At 39.5% G+C, this 19,643-nt stretch overlaps 1 protein-coding gene across 1 annotated transcript; it reads right to left on the bottom strand.

Annotated features, from left to right (window-relative positions):
- Window positions 1-873: 873 nt before the first annotated feature.
- Window positions 874-19,240, bottom strand: mRpL54 (mitochondrial ribosomal protein L54). Its single transcript, XM_071675714.1, has 4 exons — window positions 19,084-19,240; window positions 14,174-14,223; window positions 8,198-8,333; window positions 874-2,479 (listed from the first exon to the last, which is right to left on the bottom strand). Exons 1-4 carry the CDS (start codon window positions 19,208-19,210, stop codon window positions 2,367-2,369), a joined length of 426 nt encoding a protein of 141 aa, XP_071531815.1. The 5' UTR covers window positions 19,211-19,240; the 3' UTR covers window positions 874-2,366.
- Between the last annotated feature and the right edge of the window lie 403 nt (window positions 19,241-19,643).

The following is a 19,643-nucleotide window of genomic DNA, read 5'->3' as shown; positions in this document are numbered from 1 at the left end:
TCAACAAACCTTCAAAATACTCACTCCATCTCCTCACATCACCACTACTTATTACCTCCCCATTTGCCCCCTTCAGCGATGTTCCCATTTGTTCTCTTGTCTTACGCCCTTTATTTACCTCCTTTCAAAACATCTTTTTATACTCCCTAAAATTTAATGATACTCTCTCACCCCAACTCTCATTTGCCCTCTTTTTCACCTCTTGTACCTTTCTCTTCACCTCCTGCCTCTTTCTTTTATACATTTCCTAGTCATTTGCACTATTTCCCTGCAAAAATCTTATTTTTTCATCCCACCACTCACTACCTTTTCTAATCTGCCCACTTCCCACGCTTCTGATGCCACTAGCATGTTTTGCGCAAGCCATCACTGCTTCCCTAAATACATTCTCTCATATGTTTACTGTTTCCTGTGTGAACAAGAAAGTGTCCATAATAGACTCCTGAGCTTACGGGATATAAGGCTCCTTCCTCTGTCCCTTCTTTTGGAAAGTAATCCAGGAGGTACTTATGACACAGACTTGCTAAAGGTGACTCTTCATTCATGATGTAACCTCTAGCAAGTAGAGTCTGGTAATGCCTACAGTGAAGTCACCTTTAGAGAGGCTGTTTTACTGGGAGTACAGTCTCGTTGTAGAACTTCTCACTCCAAAGGTGTGTACATTACCATGATACAGGAAGCAGCACAACCTTGCATTACAGAAGCCTTTAGAAAGGTCCTGGATAATACCATAACTCATGAAGAAGCCTCACATTAATAATATATAATGCCTCATTAATGGAAATGGAAATGGAAATGTCATAACAGTTTGACAGAGATGAACAAGTAAATATCTCATATATCATTACTGAATTATTTTTTTAAAGTCCTATACTAGTTTCAATAAAACTTTATTAAAAAAATTTCCTAGTTTTATATTACACGCACAAATAAGTATATATACTATATTCTTTATACATAATCGCCATTTATCGCATTAGCAAGGCAGTCAAGAACAGATGACTAAGCCTTAGAGGGAATAATTCACACTTGGTCCCCTTTTCTGTCCTTTTGGAAAAGTAAAACTAGGAGGATTTCCAGTCATTTTCCATGACATGCAAGGAATAAGTGAGAAGTATTCTTTCTCCCATATCCCCACTGTGCAAAGACAAAGAGGATAAAGGTAAGCGTTCAAACTACAGAGGCATAAGTTTGTTGAGTATTCCTGAAAAATTATATGGGAGGGTACTGACTGAGACGGTGAAGGCATGTGCAGAGCATCAGATTTAGGAAGAGCAGCATGGTTTCAGAGGTAGTAGAGGATGTGTGGATCAGGTGTTTGCTTTAAAAAAATGTGAGAAATACTCAGAAAAACAGATGGATTTGTATGTAGCATTTATGGGTCTGGAGAAGGCATATGATAGGGTTGACAGAGATGCTTTGTGGATGGTCTTAAGAGTGTATATATCCCTGGGGATAGGGGAGAAAGAATACTTCCCATGTATTCCATGCGTGTCGTAGAAGGCGACTAAAAGGGGAGGGAGCAGGGGGCTAGAAATCCTCTCACTTTTAATTTTCTGAAAGAAGGAACAGAGAAGGGGGCCATGTGAGGATTTCCTTCAAAGGCTCAGTCCTGTTCTTCACGCTACCTCACTAATGTAGGACATGGCAAATAGTATGAAATATATATATATATATATATATATATATATATATATATATATATATATATATATATATATATATATATATATCTTATCCCTGAGGACAGGTTAGAAAGAATACTTCTCATGCATTCCCAGTGTCGCAGAAGGCGACTAAAAGGGGATAGAACAGGGGGCTGGAAATCCTCCCCTCTCATCTTAAATTTTCCAAGAAAAGGAACAGAGAACGGGGCCAAGTGAGGATATTCCCTCTAAGGCTCAGTCCTCTGTTCATAATGCTACCTCGCTAAAGTGGGAAATGGCAAATATGTATGAAATATATTATATATATATATATATATATATATATATATATATATATATATATATATATATATATATATATATATATTTATATATATATATATATATATCCCTGGGGATAGGGGAGAAAGAATACTTCCCACGTATTCCCCGCGTGTCGTAGAAGGCGACTAAAAGGGAAGGGAGCAGGGGGCTGGAAATCCTCCCCTCTCAGTTTTTTTTAATTTTTCCAAAAGAAGGGACAGAGAAGAGGGCCAGGTGAGGATATTCCCTCAAAGGTCCAGTCCTCTGTTCTTAACGCAACCTCGCTAATGCGGGAGATGGCGAATAGTATGAAAGATATATATATATATATATATATATATATATATATGGAATATTTTCCAATTTATTTTACACAGGAATTTACAGCAAATAATCTTAAAATTTCTTAACTTTCTTTATAAGGTTCTTCTGCTTCATAGCCATTGTTCTTAACCGTCGCCAATACTGCTTTGTGTTTGGATCCATCTCACTTAGTGGTGGTAGCTTTTCTGAGGAAGGAATCACACGGTATTAGAAACATTTTAAGTGGTATTTGTAAAATCCAATACGGGTATACATGTATATGTAAACATATGCAAATGACACCATCCCAAAATGTATTCACATGACAGACACATGGCACAACTTTCAAGAGAAGTGACATGAAATGGTTTGCCAACTTTACAGCTGGCTGCCAAACTATTCATTCACAAAGGCTTTTCCTCAAAAATCCTTAAGCTCTAACATGTAGTCTGCCAGGAAGCAGTACTTCATCCATCCTTCAATCTGTTCAGCAAAAACCCCATTCACCTCTCTCCAAACCAGTAAGTAATGAAAGGGTAAGAGAAATGTGTGGTAATAAAAAGTGTGTGGTTGTGAGAGCAGAAGAGGGTGTTTTGAAATGGTTTGATCACATGAAGAAATGAGAGGAAAGATTGACAAAGAGGATATATGAGTCAGAGGTGGAGGGAACGAGAAGTGGGAGACCAAATTGGAGGTGGAAGGATGGAGTGAAAAAGATTTTGAGTGATGGGGGCCTGAACATGCAGGAGGGTGAAAGGCGTGCAAGAAATAGAGTGCATTGGAACGATGTGGTATACTGGAGTCGACGTGCTGTCAATGGATTGTACCAGGGCATGTGAAGCGTCTGGGGTAAACCATGGAAAGTTTTGTGGGGCCTGGATGTGGAAAGGGAGCTGTGGTTTCGGTGCATTATACATGACAGCTAGAGACTGAGTGTGAACGAATGTGGCCTTTGTTGTCTTTTCCTAGCGCTACCTTGTGCACATGTGGGGGGGAGGGGGTTGTCATTTCACGTGTGGTGGGGTGGTGACGGGAATGAATAAGGGTAGACAGTATGGATTATTCTTTCTTTCTTTTAAACTATTCGCCATTTCCCGCGTTAGTGAGGTAGCGTTAAGAACAGAGGACTGGGCCTTTTTTGGAATATCCTCATCTGGCCCCCTCTGTTCTTTCTTTTGGAAAATTGAAAAAAAAAAGAGAGGGGAGGATTTCCAGCCCCCCGCTCCCTCCCCTTTTAGTCGCTTTCTACGACACGCAGGGTATACATGGGAAGTATTCTTAATCCCCTATCCCCAGGGATAAGTATGGATTATGTACATGTGTATATATGTATATGTCTGTGTGTGTATATGTATGTATGTATACGTTGAGATGTATAGGTATGTATATGTGCGTGTGTGGATGTGTATGTATATACATGTGTATGTGGGTGGGTTGAGCCATTCTTTCGTCTGCTTCCTTGCACTACCTCGCTAACGCGGGAGACAGTGACAAAGTATAATAAAATTATGAATAAATAAATAAATTAATAAATAAAATACATATACATTCATACATACATACACAGCGGGTGGCAATGCCATTCCCTTTGGGCAGGGAGGTGCCAGAGATGGAAGAAGGCAAGTGAATACGAATATGTACATGTGTATATATGTAGTATATATGTATATGGCTGTGTATGCATATGTATGTATGTATTAATGCTGATATGTATATGTATGTACATGTACATGTAAGGGCATGTATAAATGTGTATGTATATGAGTGGAAGGGTCTTCGTCTGTTCCTGGCACTACCTCACTGACATGGGAAACAGGGATCAAGTATAATAAATAAATAAATAAATATAAATATACACACATGTACATATTCATACTTGCTAGCCATCATCTATTTCAGATGCCACTCAGCCCCACAGGAAACAGCACAAATGCATGAAAGAAAAAATAACATATATATTCTTCTCTCAGCCGCAACTGATTGCCACCCCCTGCATCAGTAAGGTAGCACCAGGAAACAGAAGAAGAAAGGCCACACCTGGTCACATCCATACACAAACTGTTATGTGTAATGCAGTGAAACCACAGCTCCCTATCCACATTTGGGCCCTCAGACCTTTCATGGATTACCCTAGACAATTCACTTGCCCTGACAGCACAATGACCCCAATAAACCACACTCTTCCAATTCACTTTATCTTATGCATGCCTTTCACTCTCCTACATGTTTAGGCTCTGATCGTTCAAAATCTTCTTCACTCCATCCTCTCATTTCCAATTAAGTCAACCTTTCCTTACTCCTCCCTGTATATCCAAACCATTTCAAAACACCCTCTTCTGCTCTGTCAACCATATTCTTTTTATTACCATACATCTCTCTTACCCTTTCATTACTTAGTCGATCAAACAACCTCACACCCCACGTTGTCCTAAAACATTTCATTTCCAAGACATCCACCCTCCTCCACACAACTCTATCCATAGCCCATGCTTCACAACCATATAACGTTGTTGGGCGTAATATTCCTTCAAACTTACCCATTTTTGCCCTCCCAGATAACGTTCTCTCTTTCCACAAATTTTTCAGTACTCCCACAACCTTCGCCCCTCCCCCAGTCTATGACCCCTATGACTCATTTCCTCTTCCATGGTTCCATTCGCAGCCAAGTCCACTCCCAGATATCTAAAACATTTCAGTTCCTCCAATTTTTCTCCATTCACACTTACATCCTAACGTCAACCCTGCTGAATCTAATAACTTGCTTTTATTCACGTTCACTCTCAACTTTCTCCTTTCACACACTTTTCTAAACTCAGTCACCAACTTCTGCAGTTTCACACTCAAATCAGCCACCAGTGCAGTATCATAAGCAAACAACTGACTCACTTCCCAGACCCTCTCATCCCCCACAAACTGTACATTTGCCCTCTCTCCAAGACTCTTGCATTTACCTTCCTTACCACCCCATCCATAAACAAATTAAACAACCATGGTGATATCACACATCCCTGCTGCAGACCAACCTTCACCTTGAGCCATTCACTCTCCTCTCTTCTTATGCCTTACACTCTTGATAAAAACTTCTATATTCTAAAGACCCTCCAGAAAGCATCTCCATCATCCCTATCATATGCCGTCTTCCAGATCCATAAATGCCACATACAAATTTATCTCTTTTTTTTTTTAGGTATTTCTCACACTTTCTTTAAAGCAAACAACTGATTCCAACATCCTCTACCACTTCTGAAACCACACTGCCCCTCTCATATCTGGTGTTCTATGCATGCCTTCACCTTCTCAGCCAATAAACTCCCAAAAACTTAACAAGTATACTCAACAAACTTATAGCCCTGTAGTTTGAACACTCACCTTTATCCCCCTTGCCTTTATACAATGGCACAATACAAGCATTCTGCCAATCCTGAGGCACCTCGCCATGATCACACATACAATGAATAACCTTTACAACCAATCAGCGAGACAATCATCCCCTTTTTAATAAATTCAACTGTAATATCATCCACTCGAGCCACCTTCCACCTTCTGCAAGACTTTCACCATCTCTTCTCTCTTCACCAAACGACTCGAGATTCTCTCACTTCGCATACCAACCTGACCAAAACACCCACCATCTCCTATTCTAACAATGAACACTTTTAACAATCCTTCAAATCCATAAACAAATTAAACAGCCAAGGAGACATCACACACCCCTGCCGCAAACTGACATTCACTGAGAACCAATCACTTTCCTCTCTTCCTACTAGTACACATACCTTACATCCTTGATAAAAACTTCATCAATACCTGTTACCACTTCCCCTTTTGCCCCCTTCACCAACGTTCCCATTTGTTCTCGTCATTCACACATTATCAATCTCCTTCTAAAGCATTTTTATTCTCCCTAAAATCTAATGATACTGTCTCGTCCTAACTCTCATTTACCCTCTTTTTCGACTCTTGTACCATCTTTCGACCTCCTGCCAATTTCTCTTATAAATCTCTCAATCATCGGCACTTCCTCCGTTAGTATCACTCAAACTCCCTTCTTTTTTCTTTCACTAGCAACTTTACTTAATCTCACCAATCACTACCCTTTCTAATCTGCCCACCTCCCAACTTATGCATGCCATATATGCATCTACTGTGCACACCATCAATGCTTCCCAAATTATTCCCCATTCCTCACCCACTCCCCCCTCTCTTCATCTACTCTCACTTTTTGCTATTCTTCACTCAATCTCTCCAGGTATTTCTTCACATAAGTCTCCTTTCAAAGGTCACTTACTCTCATCACTCTATTTCGAAAGCCTCAACAAATCTTCACTCACCTTCACAAGATATTGATCAGACATCCCATCAGGTGCCCCTCTGCCCCTTGGAGGAAGAAAATGAACATTGCATGGGATGAACTCTATCATTCCTAAAGGCTCTACCAAATAGGAGGGTAATGTAAGTCAAAAGGATGCTTCCCATTTTGCTCTCCCTTTTCCTACTAATGGTTCTATTCTTTAGCAACAACAACTCTCCTGAATGTGAAAGTGGTTTAAGACATTCTGTAATTTTGCTGCTATGAAGAGCTGAAAAACTTTTTATCTGAATATCTATAATTATCAACTCCATTCCATATTACATATGGTGAATCAGCTGCAAACATTCTCTCCATTTATTCAAGCACATCCTCAACCCATATCCAGTTTATTGAGTGAAACATGAACTTCAACACTAATACAATTTCCTAAAAAACAAAGACTAAAGCCCCTTCTCAGTGATATATTCTGATTTCCAAAATCTGACATCTGCTCGACAAACTCCAAGCACTTCTACTAATGTGTAATCACCTGTTGTTATCTTAGATTATACTGTACATTTTGGGATCAGAAACAAGGGAGAATTCTTGGTAATCAGAGCAAATAACAAGTTGTACTGTTGCAATGAGTAGGATCAAGGAGGCCAATGACAGGTTCACTGTTCTCACATTAACACAGCTGTTCTACTCTGTAACTTGGAATAAATTGATTCACCACCATTCTTTTCCAGTAATAATTAATGTATCACTACTTCAAGGTCTGGTAAAGTTCCAGTACTGGCATCACAGAAATACATACCAGCAATGGATTTTCTTTTTTCATGTAACCTCAAATATACTGTAAATTTAGGTTTCTGGGAGAAGTTAAATGAAGTTTTTATACACATTAATTCTTTTAAGTGTTTCTCTTATTTCTTTGATATGCCACATTTTCCCAAATCAGCATAACCCTCTACATTAGCAGTAAGAATGCTTTACTTCAGTTCTGCTTCACTTAAAAGCATCTCCTTTACCTGATTTTTTTCATATCAGCACAGCCCTCCCCACTATCAGTTTAGGTTAGGTTTCATAGATGTTGATCTTTGAAGTGTTTCCCTTACTTTTACGGTACCTTGTATCTTTTCATATCAGCACAGCTCTCCTCACTAATTATGCAAGGCGACTTAAGAAAATATCTTACATATTGCTCTTACTCTTTTGCTGCACAATGCCATAAATCTGAATAGACATTCAAAATCATAGGCCATAAAACTTGGATTTACCTTACAGACATAAATTATACAGTAAATTCAGCAATTCTACACTAAATTGAAATCATTTATGCCATATGAATTACTGTAAAAATTTGTATGTATATTTCAGTTTCATGCTATGTTACTTATCTTCAATCACTGTTTGTTAGATATGTAAAGCTGATTTTTTTTTTTAATTTTCAAGAAATTTTTCCTAAACTACAAATTATTCAATTTTGTATCAGTTCAGTTCAAGAAAATATGCAGATTTTGAAGAGCAAATTAACTGGAAGAAAACTGCAAAAAGAAAATTGTTGACATTCCCATTCCCACCCCTCTAATTACACATTTAAAGAATGTGAGAGATAGCTAATTATACTAACCTGTTCTAAGTGTCCACAGCCACTCTGGATACTCTGGGTCATCCTTAATTGTAATGTCCTCTCTATCCTCTTTCACAGGATGAGATCCACACACAAAGTTAACTAATTTTTCAGGATCTGCTTCCACCGGCAGGTGCTGGAACAGAAGAAAAAATGAAAAACTGGTCCCTTTCAAGAGTGTGTGATTAATATTCTTCACTGAAATATACCTAAAGAGAAGTGAAGATGAGGATTAAGGTTTTCATTGGTGACGTAGGACTGAAGGCTTTTCTAGCAGAATTAAAGCATGAAGGCCCTTGAAATCCTTAACAAAAATAAGAACGGGGAAGGCAAAAAAGAAAACCCAAAGCTTCACCAGGAAAGTATGGGATACTTCAGTGTATGATACAATTCATAATGAATGCCTACGAATATATCACAGACCTACAGAAAGCTGAACAACAGCCATTACGTAAACATTATGCCAGTGATGGTGTAAGCTCACTAACTACATAAAATTATTTTTTATGAAAAAACACTCAACTCATCATCTAACTGACAGAAGAATTCCTACATCATAATATTCTATGATATTTTTTATCTTATATTATTATTCATCCTTCTCCTTGATCGGCATTTCCTGCATTAGCAAGGTACCCCCAGGAAACAGGCAAAGAAAGACCCCATAAACCACACATACACATACACATATAAATATATATACATATAGATGCACATATACATACAATATATATATATATATATATACTATCATCATTAACATACTTGATTGACACTTCCTGTATCAGTGGGGTAGCACCAGGAAACAGACAAAGAAAGGCCTATTTACTCAAACACACATGCACATATACATACATATATACAGCCATATACATGTATACACGTACATATTCCTACTCACTTGCCTTCATCAGTTCCTAGTGCCACCCCATCCCACAGGAAACAGCATTGCTATCCCCTGCATCAGCAAGGTAACGCCAGGTAAACAGACAAAAAAGGCCACATTTGTTCACACTAAGTCTCTAGCTGTCGTGTATAGTGCACAGAAACCACAACTCCCTATCCACATCCACGCTCCACAGAACTTTCCATGGTTTACCCCAGACGTTTCACATGTCCTGGTTCAGTCCAATGAAAGCATGTCGACCCCAGTATACCACATCATTTCAATTCACTCTATTTCTTGCACAACTCTCACCCTCCTATATTTTCAGGCCCCAACTGCTCAAAATATTTTTCACTCTATCCTTCCACCTCCAGTTTTTCTCCATTCAAACTTACCTCCCAATTGACTTGTCCTCAACCTTACTGTACCTAATAACCTTGCTCTTATTCACATTTACTCTCAGCTTTCTTCTTTTACACTTTACCAAACTCAGTCATGAGCTTCTGCAGTTTCTCACACGAATCAGCCACCAGCGCTGTATCATCAGCGAACAATAACTGACTCACTTCCCAACCTCTCTCATCCACAACAGACTGCATATTGCCCCTCTTTCCAAAACTCTAGCATTCACCTCCCTAACAACCCCATCAATAAACAAATTAAACAACCATGGAAACATCACACACCCCTGCCGCAAACCAACATTCACTGAGAACCAATCACTTTCCTCTCTTCCTACATGTACACATGCCTTACATCCCTGATAAAAACTTTTCACTGCTTCTAACAACTTGCCTCCCACACCATATATTCTTAATACTTTCCACAGAGCATCTCTATCAACTCTATCATATGAGTTCTCCAGATCCATAAATGCTACCTGCAAATCCATTTGCTTTTCTAAGTATTTCTAACATACATTCTTCAAAGCAAACACCTGATCCACACATCCTCTACCACTTCTGAAACCATACTGCTCTTCCCCAATCTGATGCTCTGTACATGCCTTCACGCTCTCAATCAATACCCTCCCATATAATTTCCCAGGAATACTCAACAAACTTATACCTCTGTAATTTGAGCACTCACTTTTATCCCCTTTGCCTTTGTACAATGGCACTATGCAAGCATTCTGCCAATCCTCAGGCACTTCACCATGAGTCATTAAATAGCTTTACCAACCTGTCAACAATACAGTCACCCCCTTTTTAATATATTCCACTGCAATACCATCCAAACCTGCTGCCTTGCCGGCTTTCATCTTCCGCAAAGCTTTTACTATCTCTTCTCTTTTTACCAAATCATTCTCCCTAACCCTCTCACTTTGCACACCACCTCGACCAAAACACCCTACATTTGCAACTCTATCATCAAACACATTCAACGAACCTTCAAAATACTCACTCCATCTCCTTTTCACATCACCACTACCTGTTATCACCTCCCCATTAGCCCCCTTCACTGATGTTCCCATTTGTTCCCTTGTCTTCTGCACTTTATTTACCTCCTTCCAAAACATTTTTTATTCTCCCTAAAATTTAATGATACTCTCTCACCCCAACTCTCATTTGCCCTCCTTTCCACCTCTGGCACCTTTCTCTTGACCTCCTGCCTCTTTCTTTTATACATCTCCCAGTCATTTGCATTATTTCCCTGCAAAAATCATCCAAATGCCTCTCTTCTCTTTCACTACTAATCTTACTTCTTCATCCCACCACTCACTACCCTTTTTAATCTGCCCACCTCCCACGCTTCTCATGCCACAAGCATCTTTTGCGCAAGCCATCACTGCTTCCCTAAATACATCCCATTCCTCCCCCACTCCCCTTACATCCTTTGTTCTCACCTTTTTCCATTCTGTACTGAGTCTCTCCTTGTACTCCCTCACACAAGTCTCCTTCCCAAGCTCACTTACTCTCACCATTCTTTTCACCCCAACATTCTCTCTTCTTTTCTGAAAACCTTTACATATCTTCACCTTCGCCTCCATAAGATAATGATCAGACATCCCTCCAGTTGCACCTCTCAGAACATTAACATCCAAAAGTCTCTCGCACGCCTATCAATTAACACGTGATCCAATAATGCTCTCTGGCCATCTCTCCTATTTACATACATATACTTATGTATAGCTCTCTTTTTAAACCAGGTATTCCCAATCACCAGTCCTTTTTCAGCACACAAATCTACAACCTCTTCACCATTTCCATTTACAACACTGAACACCCCATGTACACCAATTACTTCCTCAACTGCCACATTACTCACCTTTGCATTCAAATCACCCATCACTATAACCCGGTCTCGTGCATCAAAACTACTAACACCCTCACACAGCTGCTCCCAAAACACTTGCCTCTCATGATCTTTCTTCTCATGCCCAGGTGCATATGCACCAATAATCACCCATCTCTCTCCATCCACTTTCAGTTTTACCCATATCAATCTAGAGTTTACTTTCTTACACTCTATCACATACTCCCACCACTCCTGTTTCAGGAGTAGTGCTACTTGCTCTTGTCCTCTCACTAACCCCTGACTTTACTCACAAGACATTCCCAAACCACTCTTCCCCTTTACCCTTTAGCTTCGTTTCACTCAGAGCCAAAACATCCAAGTTCCTTTCCTCAAACATACTACCTATCTCTCCTTTTTTCTCATCTTGGTTACATCCATACACATTTAGACACCCCAATCTGAGCCTTCGAGGAGGATGAGCACTCCCTGCGTGACTCCTTCTTCTGTTTCCCCTCCTGAACATGCAGGAGAGTGAAAGGCGTGCAAGGAATAGAGTGAACTGGAACGATGTGGTATACCGGGGTAGACATGCTGTCAATGGATTGAACCAGGACATGTGAAGCGCCTGGGGCAAACCATGGAAAGTTCTGTGGGGCCTGGATGTGGAAAGGGAGCTGTGGTTTCAGTGCATTATACATGACAGCTGGAGGCTGTGTGTGAACGAATGTGGCCTTTGTTGTCTTTTCCTAGCGCTACCTCGCACACATATGGGGGTAGGGGGTTGTTATTTCATGTGTGGCAGGATGGCGATGGGAATGAATAAAGGCAAACAGTGTAAATTATGTACATGTGTATGTATGTATATGTCTGAGTGAGTGAATATATATGTATACGTTGAGATGTATAGGTATGTATATTTGGCGTGCGTGGATGAGTATGTATAAACATGCGTATGTGGGTGGGTTGGGCCATTCTTTCTTCTGTTTCCTTGCACTACCTCGCTAACGCGGGAGACAGCGACAAAGTAAAATAAATAAAATAATAAATATATATATATATATATATATATATTTAATTTGTTTATGGATGGGGTTGTTAGGGAGGTGAATGCAAGAGTTTTGGAAAGATGGGCAAGTATGCAGTCTGCTGGGGATGAGAGAGCTTGGGAAGTGAGTCACTTGTTGTTTGCTGATGATACAGCACTGGTGGCTGATTCATGTGAGAAACTGCAGAAGCTGGTGACTGAGTTTGGTAAAGTGTGTGAAAGAAGAAAGTTAAGAGTAAATGTGAATAAGAGCAAGGTTATTAGGTACAGCAGGGTTGAGGGTCAAGTCAATTGGGAGGTAAGTTTGAATGGAGAAAAACTGGAGGAAGTAAAGTGTTTTAGATATCTGGGAGTGGATCTGGCAGCGGACGGAACCATGAAAGCAGAAGTGAATCATGGGGTGGGGGAGGGGGCGAAAATCCTGGGAGCATTGAAGAATGTGTGGAAGTCGAGAACATTATCTCGGAAAGCAAAAATGGGTATGTTTGAAGGAATAGTGGTTCCAACAATGTTGCATGGTTGCGAGGCGTGGGCTATGGATAGAGTTGTGCGCAGGAGGGTGGATGTGCTGGAAATGAGATGTTTGAGGACAATATGTGGTGTGAGGTGGTTTGATCGAGTAACGTAAGGGTAAGAGAGGTGTGGACATAAAAAGAGCGTGGTTGAGAGAGCAGAAGAGGGTGTTTTGAATGGTTTGGGCACATGGAGAGAATGAGTGAGGAAAGATTGACCAAGAGGATATATGTGTCGGAGGTGGAGGGAACGAGGAGAAGTGGGAGACCAAATTGGAGGTGGAAAGATGGAGTGAAAAAGATTTTGAGTGATTGGGGCCTCAACATGCAGGAGGGTGAAAGGCGGGCAAGGAATAGAGTGAATTGGATCGATATGGTATACCGGGGTCGACGTGCTGTCAATGGATTGAATCAGGGCATGTGAAGCGTCTGGGGTAAACCATGGAAAGTTCTGTGGGGCCTGGATGTGGAAAGGGAGCTGTGGTTTTGAGCATTATTGCATGACAGCTAGAGACTGAGTGTGAATGAATGGGGCCTTTGTCGTCTTTTCCTAGCGCTACCTCACACACGAGGGGGAAGGGGGATGTTATTCCATGTGTGGCGAGGTGGCAATGGGAATGAATAAAGGCAGACAGTGTGAATTGTGTTTTGGACAATCACATGTTTACCAAATGGCATCCTAGCTTCTTCTCTTCGATGTGTATCAACTGACTGTTATATTTCTCTCTTGTGTCTCCCATGATGATGTGATTATTACACGAAAGTGCACTTGGGAATGTTTCGTGTTTCATTTTCCCCGTGGACTCATAGGAATATCTTGATCACGCGCAAAATTGTGATCCTTTCCAACATGTATATACATGTGTATGGGGATGGGTTGGGCCATTTTCTTTTGTCTGTTTCCTTGCGCTACCTCACAAACGCGGGAGACAGCAACAAAGCAAAATAAATATAAATAAAATATATATATATATATATATATATATATATATATATATATATATATATATATATATATATGTACATATTCATACTTGCTTGCCTTTGTCCATTTCTGGTGCTACCCTACCCCACAGGAAAGAGCATTGCCACCCCATGCATCAGCAAGGTAGAGCCAAGAAACATACAAAGAAAGGCTACATCTGCTCACATTCATTCTTTACCTGTCATGTGTAATGCACAAAAACCACAGCCCCCTATCCACATGCAGACCCCACAAACCTTTCCATGGCTTACACTTGGCTAATGGATTACAAAGCCATATAAAAGATGCTTATAACAACAGCGTTACTTACCACCTTCACTGCCACTGGTTCAAGTTTCCCTTTCCCCTTTTTTGCAGCAACTGTTGAGAGAAAGAGTTCTTCTGATCATGTGAATATGAAACTATCTTCTCTGCTATTCTTCATGTGGTAAATGTCTAAAACTAATTCCACAAGCTTAGAGAGTATAATGCACTTTTAAATATCTCCATTGTTTGATCCGTGGAATTCAATATTACACTAAAAAATGTACAGGACTATATTCTAACTTTTTTAATGCTGTTATCACTTTGAGAAATATACCTTCAAAGATAGTTTGGAATGCCAATAACATTTTCTTGCCATCCATATACAATTTTCAGTAAGTTTAATAGGTTTGACTCCAATTATTTCTTCTTCCCTTTTGAACAATCTTAGATTTTACTGTATCAATCCAATCAAATTCAAATAATTTTTCTTTTTATACTTCACTGGTTTTCCTATCTTCCCAAAGTAGCATAAAGAACAAACAAGTGACTCATATGTATATATTTTATCTATTATTTTATTTTGCTTTGTTGCTGTCTCCTGCATTAGCGAGGTAGCACAAGAAAACAGACGAAAGAATGGCCCAACCCACCCACATACACATGTATATACATACACGTCCACACACAGCACACACATACCTATACATATATACCCATGTACATAATTCATACTGTCTGCCTTTATTCATTCCCACTGCCACCCCACCACACATGGAATAACAACACCCTCCCCCCTCATGTGTGCGAGGTAGCGCTAGAAAAAGACCAACAAAGGCCCCATTCGTTCACACTCAGTCTCTGGCTGTCATGTAATAATGCACCAAAACCACAGCTCCCTTTCCACATCCAGGCCCCACAGAACTTTCTATGGTTTACCCCAGACACTTCACATGTCCTGATTCAATCCAGTGACAGCACGTCGACCCCGGTATACCACATCGTTCCAGTTCACTCTATTCCTTGCACGCTTTTCACCCTCATGCATGTTCAGGCCCCGATCACTCAAAATCTTTTTCACTCCATCTTTCCACCTCCAATTTGGTCTCCCACTTCTCCTCGTTCCCTCCAACTCTGACACATATATCCTCTTGGTCAATCTTTCCTCACTCATTCTCTCCATGTGACCAAACCATTTCAAAACACCCTCTTCAGCTCTCTCAACCACACTCTTTTTATTACCACACATCTCTCTTACCCTTACATTACTTACTCTGATCAAACCACCTCACACCACATATTGTCCTCAAACATCTCATTTCCAGCACATCCACCCTCCTGCGCACAACTCTATCCATAGCCCATGCCTCGCAACCATACAACATTGTTGGAACCACTATTCCTTCAAACATACCCATTTTTGCTTTCCGAGATAATGTTCTCGACTTCCACACATTCTTCAAGGCTCCCAGAATTTTCGCCCCCTCCCCCACTCTATGATTCACTTCCGCTTCCATGGTTCCATCCGCGGCCAAATCCACTCCCAGATATCTAAAACACTTCACTTCCTCCAGTTTTTCTCCATTCAAACTTACCTCCCAATTAACTTGACCCTCAACCCTACTGTACCTAATAACCTTACTCTTATTCACATTTACTCTCAACTTTCTTCTTTCACACACTTTACCAAACTCAGTCACCAGCTTCTGCAGTTCCTCACATGAATCAGCCACCAGCACTGTATCATCAGCAAACAACAAGTGACTCATTTCCCAAGCTCTCTCATCCACAACAGACTGCATACTTGCCCCTCTTTCTAAAACTCTTGCATTCACCTCCCTAACAACCCCATCCATAAACAAATTAAACAACCATGGAGACATCACACACCCCTGCCGCAAACCTACATTCACTGAGAACCAATCACTTTCTTCCTACACGTACACATCCCTTACATCCTTGATAAAAACTTTTCACTGCCTCTAACAACTTGCCTCCCACACCATATTATATCAAGAGGACTCATATGTACACACCATAAATACTGTACTGAAAAAATGCCTCTAACCCTCCTTAATGTTCAGAGCCTGAAATGCCAAAACTACCTTTACTCCATCCTCCATCTTTTCAGTCTCCCCTTCCAACACAAGAATCCTTTTTATCAGTCTCTTTATCTTTCCTCTCCCTAGGCCCATAGGCCTGTTCCATTTTGGCACATCATGGTCAGACCTGTCATTATGATAACGCTCATTAGCACACCTATCTCTGACTGCTATTTCTCACATGACTAACTCACCTAATGCAACAAGTTTTTCCCAAGCATTTCATTTCCAGCACATCCACCCTCTTCCTTTACTTTGCATTCTGGCATATGGACAATATTCAGGCCTACATTTCTAATCCAAAATACTTGCTGCTATTCCTTGGCAGCACATTTAAGAATACCCTTTTTCATAAATGAAGTAAATATTTTAGTGAATACTTACTGATGAACATTTCAAGAATGTTTCATGATAGTTCATCAATAATATTGACCATGATATTAGTGCTCTTGCAAACAAAATACAGTCTTCCCAAGGATCACATAACCTAAAGAAATAGTTTCTTTTATGCTTTCATATTTTTCTATTGGTTGAGTACTTTTGGGATTACTACTTTTTACTAATATGATACTGAACTTCGTTCTCAAGGTTTTATGAACTCTATTATCATACTCTTTTTAATACTCATTATTTAAATTCAGCGATAATGGTTTTCATTAATATGGTATTTCTCCAAGTTTATTCATATCATGTCAAACCTCATTACTAGTTCCATGATACCAATAAGAGTAAAATCCTCATATCTATCCATGTTTTATATTCTTCTTGTTTCAAAGTGCAGCATTCATCTCATCTTTGACAATTCTGTGTGGCCAACTTATGAAACAAAGTTTGGGGCCACTGAACTAGAATAATGTACATTAAATCTATATTTCAAATACTAAGAAGGTAAAGTGATGTTTTCATATGATTTGCTGATTTATGACATTTGCTTTACCTATACTATTTATACCAGCACATAATTAATCCACTTTTCCTTATGTACAAAATCTTCACTATTATTGCCTTAACCAATATTGTTCAATGATCTATGCTAAAAATCATAATCTGCAGCATAATCTTATTGTCGTAAAAGTCGATCTTTAGCTCCACATCATAGTAGTCAAGAAACTCTAAAATAACCTCCCTAGCAGCCAAAATTTCTCTTTATATTCCATAGTCATGCCAAAACATACCCAGTAAATTCAGAGTTGAGTACCAGGCAAATGTTGACAGATTTCACTGATATTCCCATTTGTTCTCTTGTATTTCTCATCATTAAACTCCTTCCAAAACATCTTATTCTACCAAAAGTGAACTGACATTTGTTCACCTGAAACCTAATTTCCCCTATTTTTCAACCCTTGCACTTTCCTCTTAACCTCCTACCACTCTCTCACACATCTCATATTCATTTGCACTCCTTCCCTGTAAGTACTTCCCATGTACTATATTTTCTCTCTCAACAGCAACTTTACTTTGTCATCCCATCACTCACTACCCTCTCTCTCTCACCTGCCAACCAAATGCCTTCCACATGCAACACACTTGCACATGCCAGCACTGCCTTCCTAAATCCTCTCTCATTCCCCTTGCGTCCTTTACTCTTACCTTACACTCCACACCCAATTTCAGTTGGTATTTCTTCAAACAATTCTCTTGTCTAAGCTCACTTACTTTCATCACCCTCTTCACACTCATACTGTTGTTTCTTTTTCAAGAAAAAAACTAAAAATCTCCACCTTACCTCTACAAGATAATGGTGTGACATTCCACCAGTTGCCCCTTTCAACTCATTCACATCCTATCAGTAAGTAGGTAATCCAGATATGCCCTTACCATCTTTCCTACTCACCCATGCATAATTATGTTCCTCTATTTAAACCAAGTATTCCATATCACCAGTCCTTTTCAGCACACAACTTCATAAGCTGTTAAATCATTCCTATTCACCTTATTGAATACACCCATTTCTCCCAATTATTACCCCAACTGACACAAGACTCTTTGTCACATTTAAATCATCCATTACTAATACCAGATTTCCAGCATCAAAACCGCTGACACACGCAGCTGCTCCCAGAACACTTGACTTTCATCATCACCCTTTCCACTGCCAGGTGCAAAGTACTACTAATTGCCAACCTCCAACAACCTACTTCCATTTATACCCACATAAATCTTGAACTCATTTATCTAAAGCCTTTCACACATTCCCACAACTCCTGCTTGATCAGTACTGCTACCCTTTCCAGAGCCCTTGCCCACCCAACAAACTCTGATTTTACTCCTGAGGCATTTCCAAAGTATTCTTCTCCTTTACCCTTGATCTCTGTTTCACTGAACCAAAACATCCACATTACTTTACTCATACTACCTATTCTTCCTTTTTTCCCCTCATCTAGGTTACATCTTCAAACAATTAGGCATTCAAGTATCTTATATAAAAATACTATGGTCCACATCATTCTCCCTACCTGTTACCACAGTCATGAAAATAATACTGCATAAAACAATTATCAGTGCTAAATCTGATAGTAATACAGAGCTTTTCCAGACAATTACCCTAAATTAGACTTTTACCTTGATTTTCAATACTAAATTACCACCAAGATGAAACACTGGACAAATTCGAGATCTCGTGAAAACCCCGGTTATCCTGAGCCTACAGATATCGGGAACCGGATACCGGTTCCAGAATATACCAGTACGCCAGTAAGGTGCGGTCCAAGCAGTCTATATGTCTTGGTCGTACTACACTTCTAATTGGCAATTTGATCACTTTTCTGGCCGTCTATACTACAACACGTTTACCATAAACACAGAATTGTTTACCAAACTCCTTTCTCAAAACTTCTCTGAGAACCTTTAACTACAAATAAAACATCTCACTTACATAGAGGTTTTGCATAGTTCATTTGCTGAACTTGTGTACATGTTGGAAGGAATGTCAGTCGGTAGGAAGTGGTTACACTAGCACGTAATACTTGGAAAGCAAAGGCTCCACTACATGAAGCCGCCATCTTTGTTTTCCTCTGGACTTGCGTATGTAACCAACACAGTTTCAGTTATGTGTTTACATAAAGCTTATTTCTATTATGCTTAAACCCTAACTACACTTCCTTATTCTTTATCTTTGCGATAAATGTATTTTATGAAATTCTGTTATGACTACTATAACTGAATAATTAATGTGTAATACATAATTTGTTAGAAAATAAGTTCAGTTTAAGTTTCATTATCTACACAATATACACTTAAAAAGACAGGTTAATAAATTAGGAAAGCAAATATACCTGTCAACTGGATCAAAATGCATCCTTCACAGTAAATGAGATGAAAATGTAGATGTAAAACTGAGAACATTTGAATTAAGAATTTCCTAATGCCCTTACTTAGCTTACATTTTAAGAACTTACCGCTCGTTTATATATCCTTTTCTATTCACATTTGGGA

The sequence above is a fragment of the Panulirus ornatus genome, chromosome 21, assembly GCF_036320965.1.
Source record: "Panulirus ornatus isolate Po-2019 chromosome 21, ASM3632096v1, whole genome shotgun sequence".
Classification (NCBI taxonomy): domain Eukaryota; kingdom Metazoa; phylum Arthropoda; class Malacostraca; order Decapoda; family Palinuridae; genus Panulirus; species Panulirus ornatus.
The sequence above is the reverse complement of the archived record's forward strand: the minus strand, read 5'-3'. Positions and strand labels throughout refer to the sequence as shown.

What these genes read in the sequence shown, in the direction of transcription:
- mRpL54 (XM_071675714.1), bottom strand. Translation starts at nt 19,210, where the DNA reads ATGGCGGCTTCATGTAGTGGAGCCTTTGCTTTCCAAGTATTACGTGCT. An exon ending in AACCAGTGGCAGTGAAGGTG is followed by an intron (nt 8,334 to 14,173) that starts GTAAGTAACGCT and finishes CTTCTGTTCCAG; the next exon opens with CACCTGCCGGTGGAAGCAGA. An exon ending in GCTGTGGACACTTAGAACAG is followed by an intron (nt 2,480 to 8,197) that starts GTTAGTATAATT and finishes TTCCTTCCTCAG; the next exon opens with AAAAGCTACCACCACTAAGT.